The 6,619-nt window shown below is 46.4% G+C and overlaps 1 protein-coding gene across 1 annotated transcript in view; it reads right to left on the bottom strand.

The window, feature by feature from the left end:
* Nucleotides 1-201: 201 nt before the first annotated feature.
* LOC311137201 (phospholipid phosphatase-related protein type 3-like) overlaps nucleotides 202-6,619 on the bottom strand; it is a gene marked incomplete at both ends in the record, with an annotated part of 9,345 nt that continues 2,927 nt past the window's right edge. Inside the window, 5 exons of the mRNA XM_084171561.1 lie at nucleotides 202-1,626; nucleotides 2,732-2,905; nucleotides 3,756-3,813; nucleotides 5,539-5,734; nucleotides 6,023-6,152. Of these exons, the coding sequence (XP_084027687.1) occupies nucleotides 202-1,626; nucleotides 2,732-2,905; nucleotides 3,756-3,813; nucleotides 5,539-5,734; nucleotides 6,023-6,152 (1,983 nt within the window). The remainder of the gene's footprint in view (nucleotides 1,627-2,731; nucleotides 2,906-3,755; nucleotides 3,814-5,538; nucleotides 5,735-6,022; nucleotides 6,153-6,619) is intronic.

The raw sequence follows: 6,619 nt of genomic DNA, 5'->3' as shown, positions 1-6,619 counted from the left end.
CCAGCTAGCATACATCATACCTGTGTAGGCTACCACCGTATTGCGTTACTCATTTGATAACACCACATAAAGTCTGAGAGATACATAGCAGCAGAGCCCAGCTTGTCAGTCAAGGTTTTCTGCTGTTTTCTGGTTTGACTGTAAGGCTAATTAGTTAGTTAGTTAGTTAGTTATTTAGTTAGTTAGTGAGTTAGTTAGTGACTACTCCTTATACCTCCGGGCACCCTGTAGTTTTTTATAGTAGTTCTCCTGCTCAGTCTTGTTTTGAAATTGAATGTCCCTCTCCAGGAGAACTAGCGCGGTCTTGCGTCGTAAAGTGGACTCCCGGCTTCGCCCGTCATGGGGGACCTCTGCGTGAGGGAGGGGCAGAGGGGGGAGCACTTCGTGGTCACCATCGCCAGTGGAGGAGCAGGGCGAGATGCTGTGGTGCGGCCGGAAACTGCCAGCGCTGCCGCGAGCAGCGCCATGGTCGCCGCGGTTCAGGTCGTTTAGCTCGTAGGCGTCGCGTGGGTCGCTGCCGTCGGACGCGCCTCTCCACTTCCAGGGATTCCCGTTGCCCGAGGAGGGCAGGGCGGCGGCGTGCACCACGGGGTGGTGGGGGGCGTGGGCGTCTACCGTGATGATGGCCGAATTGCGCTGGGCCTCCGAGGGCGGGCGGTAGTGGGGCGAGTCGGCGCTGGTCGTAGAGGAGGTGCAGGAGGAGGTGGAGGTGGTCTCGGAGGACTTGGGCGTGTCCCCCGAAGAGGACGATGGGAGGAGGCCCTGCTGTTTAGACATGGCGATCACCTGCATGATGCGTGGCTGGTTGGGAGCCCCCCGAAGCGACACGCAACCACCACTCTTCTCCGTGATGGACAGCCACTTGGCGCGGGTCAGTGCGCTCTTGGGCGACACCGGCGGGGGACCTTTCTCGGGAATGTGGGGGGTTCTGGGGATTGCCCCCACCCTCACACCCCCCGGAGGCCCCACACTGACGGGGATTTGGCCGGTGGAAGCTCCACTGTTGGACTGCACCGTAGATGGGTACAGCGAGGCCTGTGGCCCCCCTTCCTCAGACCCTTCCTCTCCCCCTTCGGAGCCCTCCTCACTGGCCTCCCGCTCGGCCTCATCCCTGAGGCTCAGACCCCGCATCTCCATGGACTTCTGCTTCCACTCCGTCACCAGCTGCTGTGAGCGCATGGGGTCCATGGGCACCTGCACAGCCTTGAGCCTCCTCTTTACAGGCTGGGTGGGCTGCATCATGGAATCCTCGGGGCTCCCATTAGTGCCCATGCCCCCGTTAGCGTTCATGCTAGCTCTGGGCAGCGTGTTGCTGAAGGTCACCATGGTCTGCTGGCCCATGGGGCTGCGGGGCGCAAGGAGCTCCACGTCCACGCTGGCCCTGTTCAGGTTGCCCATGGAGGCCTTCTCGTGCTGCAGCGGAAGCCCCATGCCTTCCAGCCGGTCCAGGGAAGGTGGCACGGCGATCTCGTCGGCGCTCTCCGATGCTGAAGCTACGCCTTTGTTGTAGACTGAGTCGTGGCCCCGCTGGGTCAGTGCTCGTAGGGCGTCTTCCTTCTGGGGGGGCGGAGCTGGCTTGATGATGATGTCGTCGGAGGACCTGAAATTGCCAACAGCGTGGAAAGCCTGCAAGAGAAGAAGAGAAGGTCTTGGTGGCCTGAAACTCCTCCACGGCTACTCAGTATAATAGTGCTGTGGAAAGGCATTATCATTCACTATCATTCGTCTGCCTGGTTATTGCCCTGCGCTTTGCACTCCAGAGGAAGCCAACTTCAACAGAACTGATGAGCTAGCTCTAACCACGCTCTCTCTATCTCGGATAAGAGTGAGAGAACACAGGGACAAAGAGGAAATGAGAGAGGGAAAGAGATACGAGACAGAAAAGAGCTATGAGAAAAAAGGACATATGAGTGAGAGAGCATGATAAGATAAATGGGTATGTAGAGTAGGCCCCACCATAGAAAGACAGAACGTCATGGAAAACACTTCCAGAATCTGTTCAAATAAACACCATTGAGGCGAACGATGGAAAGACAGTATCTAAAATGGAGAGAGAGAGAGAGAGAGAGGCAGAGAGAGCGAGAGAGAGAGAGAGAGAGAGAGAGAGAGAGAGAGAGAGAGAGAGAGAGAGAGAGAGCGAGAGAGAGAGAGAGAGAGAGAGAGAGAGAGAGAGAGAGAGAGAGAGAGAGAGAGAGATGATGGGCATGATAGTGAACTCCATCCCTCCCTGAGGACAGATAGTCGAATGAAAGCAGAAACCAAATGAGAGTGGGAGGAGTGAGAAACTTTAATGAGAGCAGCAATCTAGAGATATCAAAGAGCCTAGCGCTAAACTGCAGGTAAGCCATTTAAGTGGGGGAGGGAGAGATTGTATGCAGTACAGTTTGATTGGCTGAAATCCTGCATCAGTGCCTGGCGAATAACACTTTCCTCTCCTGTGCTCGCCTCAAATCAAATCACAGAATGGCTACTATAGGAAGTAGTAGGTAGACTTCCCTCACATCTACCTTTCAGAAATGTACAGTATGTACGCATAAATAGCCTTTGTAAATCAGCTTTGGTAGAATCCTTAAATGTCTTATTCCTAAATGTTTTAATCACCAGTAAATCCTACCCTGCAGATAACAAAAAAAAAACATTTACAGAAATAAATATTAATCATCAGTATCAAATATATAAATGTCATATACTATAGAATTCAAGATAGATTTAAATGGAAGTCAGGTCATACCAGGTAGGCAGCGATGCCGGCCCCTATGAGGAAGCCCACGTAGACGTCGATGGGGTGGCTGCGGTACTGGGTGATCTGGGTCAGGCCGGTTAGCGCCGCAGCGATGGCAAACGCAAACACCAACACTGGCTTTAGCAGCTTGGTGCTGTCTGAGATGGTTGAATTAAAGTACATCTGCAAGAAGAGGGAAATCGAGAAAATACATGGTGAGATATTATAAAAGAAAAATTAAATACATTCCATTCATCTATGAAGATGATATATGGTTAAATTTTATTTATGCTTATAAACGGCATTATAACATGCCTTGTTAACTTTTAATAAACTGAACAGGCTTCTACATGTTAATTAAATCCACATAATTTAAGCTTTGTGATAATATTTTAAGCGGTTTATAAGCAAACCTTTCTATTTAAGAGTTACCAAATATATATGTGGGAAAAGCCAGTGTGTTTGGCACAGTACGTTAAGCTCTTCCTTAAAATAAATAGTGGGGACAGATTTGCCCAAAGGATTTGTGCATTGAGAATCTGGTGTGACTACTTTGGCTACGATTCCATTTATATTCTCAAGCAATATTAGCCCAATGCCCTAATTTGTGGCTAATCAAACTGCTATTATACTTGACCAGCCATTGAACAACGCATTAAAAAGAACCAAAGACGGAATCTGGGGAATGTTTTCTTATCAAGACAGCGTTCTCTGCACGTTTAATCAATAAAACTATCTTAAAATGTTCTGTCGCAGTTATTGTTTTCAGTTGACTTAAAGCGACAGACATTATTTTCTGTCAGTTGAGTCCTGGCGGCCTATAGGGAAACACTGCCTCAGAAAATTTAACCTGGCCCTAGCAATACACTGTAGGCAATAACCATGCTCTGAACTGAAATGTTACTTGAAATGTTACTGATAGTCTGTAGATAGTCTGTAGAGCATCTACAGATGGACTATCCAAATAAAGTGTTACCGATGCCACTGACTACTAGCTTCCATACTGTGTATTCATCCCTGGAGGTGTACTTACTGATATGTACACAGCAGCAAAGGCAGACAGGGTTGCATGCTGGGAGGGAAAGGTTTTCCTGTCGAGAAACAGAAAACATGTTAGCGTTGAGACGAAATGCTAGAAAAGCAGAAAGACAGACACCGTATGTCACACAGCTTTGATCACAACTTGAAAGGGGAGAAAACAGCGCCAATGTGGTGTAAAGGAAGAAAGATCCCACCTGTACATTTCTACAGTGCGGGTTAGTGTTGTGGTGTTGCTGTCAAGGTGTGCTATATCTGTCTAAACATATCTCCCTGTTTATCTGCCTATGACTGGTCTGTGAATCTTTGTCCAAATACTCCAAAATGGTGTCCTTACTAACGCCACCTTTATAATCACTTAGCCTACCTTAGATTGGATAAGAATGGATAATCTACCTGAAAGCAACATGGAGGAAAGGAGAAATTGCTATGTCTTTCACCTATCCAGTCTGTTTAGATCAGTGGTCCAGAGAGGAAGAAAACAAGAACATTTTCAGTATTGGGACACATCCTCAGCCAGAGAAAATAAGATGGTCTGTCCAAGGCTGCATTCCAATACTTTGAAATTATTTTCTGTCCTCATCTCCACTGCATCAGTATTCCTTTTAGGTTCATTTTTTGCTCTGTAACTGTAACTGAATTTACAAGAAGTTGAGCTTTATTACATAATGTCCTTGAAAGCCCATTAAATTCATATTCATCCTTCATTTTTTTTTAGCTTCTCTTTTTCCCTTGCTGTGTTTATTGTGCCTCATGAGGAGATGTGGACAAACAAGAGCTACAGTATCTTCTGATATCCACTCTAGCAATAGCTTCATTCAAAGTGGTATGCTAGTGTGGATATTGGAACAGAACCTCCTGGTTCAGGTGGTTATGTTATGTGTTAAGTTAAACTGTGTTATGATATATTATGTTATGTGATGTCACTTTACGTTATGTCATGTCATTTTATTTCATGTTACACTGTAATGGAAAACTGTAATTTATACAGTAATTTTGGGTAAGCATTATACTACAGCGTACTGTAAATGATGGTGCATTGTGGGAAAATGTTGTGGCCGGGGAAATAATTGCTGTATTTTGAATGGTATTGTAATTTCATCCCATAGAATCTGTGCTGTACCGTATATTTGGAGCACTAAAAACCTTTTGACCACTAGTGGGTGCATGATATTGTTGTTTCTGGCTCATTAACATATTTTGAGGCATGTATTGTGAGAGGCTATATTTGTTGCACCTGTTAGAGAGAGCTGTACCAATTTAACTGGTATGTGGTAGTTGTTCCCCATCAAATAAAAATATATAGGGGGCAGATTGGAATGGCAAGCGTCACAAACCTTTAATGGTTGCCAATGGTTTTGCCATGTAGTCGCTGACAGTTTAGTAGCGTTTGTTAAGTGGAACACGAAATATTCATTGATATTCTGTAATGTGCAAACACATTAACTAGCAGCCGACCTGCTTGCACCAATCCCATGTAATTACAGCAAAATACTGTGAAATACAAACCCCAATCCCCTCAATGAATTTCATTCATTCATCCATCCATTTATTAAGATTACGGTAGCATTTACTTTACTATAGTATAATACAGTCAATTCTACAGTATTGTACTGTGTGTTATTACACAGCACTTGCTTTGATACTGTATTTGGATTACAGTAGGTGTACTGCAATATGAAATACAGTAACTTACTTGCCAATGAGCTGCCTGTAAATTACTGTCAAATTCAAGGCAACCCCTTTACAGTGTATGTCATGTTATGTAATGCAGCTACCTGGCGGAGAGGATGGTGTGCTGGTCGTGGCTGGAGCAGATGTCCTTGGTGATGTAGGGGTTTTTGTCACATGCCACCCCTGGCTGAGTGTAGTTGGGTTTACACACGGTCAGAAAGAAGGGGGAGTGATAGCCTGTGGCCAACTGGATCACATCAGTTACTAGAGCTGTGGCGCACAGCCCAAATACATGTACGCCTAAAGACACAGGGAGAAGGGGAGAGAGAGTAAGGGAGTGAAAAGGAGAGGAGGGTGAATGAGAGGGAGAGAGAAATACAGAGATAGAAAGAGAGAGGGGGGCGGGTTGTAGGAGGGTAAGAGAAAGATGGGGAGATTGAGAGAAAGAGGAGGGAGCGAGCAGTGACGTGGGGAGAAAGGGAGAGCAGTGAAGACAAGACAGAAAGAGGAGGAAGAAAAGTGAGTCTTTGTCACACTGGATAAATACAGGAACAGGCCACATTCATTTGACACAGAGTGGAACCATACCTACGAAGCGCACCGTTCGCCGTAGGAAGGAGTTGAAGTTGCACCCACCGGCGTTGATGCTGCCCTCCACCCCAGGGCGGATCTTAAGGTGTGACTGCATGCAGTAGATCAGGCCCTCCCCTATCATTATCTGACCAGACAACAACACACAGTCAGAGATACAGAAACATTCGATGACCACGTACTAGTCAACTCATTTCTACTTGACAATTATGTTCAACACTAGAGAGATGGGCTATTTGAGAAAACAGTATTTGGTTTGTGTCTCACCTGAATGTAGGCCTATATGCATATACACAACTAAATGCTTTCCTGTACCCAAGAAAGCAAAGGTAACTGAACTAAATGACTATCGCCCCGTAGCACTCACCTCTGTCATCACCTCTACCTTACCTGTCACCCTAGACCCACTTCAATTTGCTTACCGCCCCAATAGATCCACAGACAATGTAATCGCTATCACACTGCACACTGCCCTATCCCATCTGGACAAGAGGGATACCGATGTAAGAATGCTGTTCATTGACTATAGCTCAGTATTCAACACCATAGTACCCTCCAAGCTCATCATTAAGCTTGAGGCCCTGGGTCTGAACC

Source organism: Coregonus lavaretus, assembly GCF_964263955.1.
Source record: "Coregonus lavaretus genome assembly, chromosome: 11".
NCBI classification, from domain to species: Eukaryota; Metazoa; Chordata; class Actinopteri; order Salmoniformes; family Salmonidae; genus Coregonus; species Coregonus lavaretus.
The sequence above is the reverse complement of the archived record's forward strand: the minus strand, read 5'-3'. Positions and strand labels throughout refer to the sequence as shown.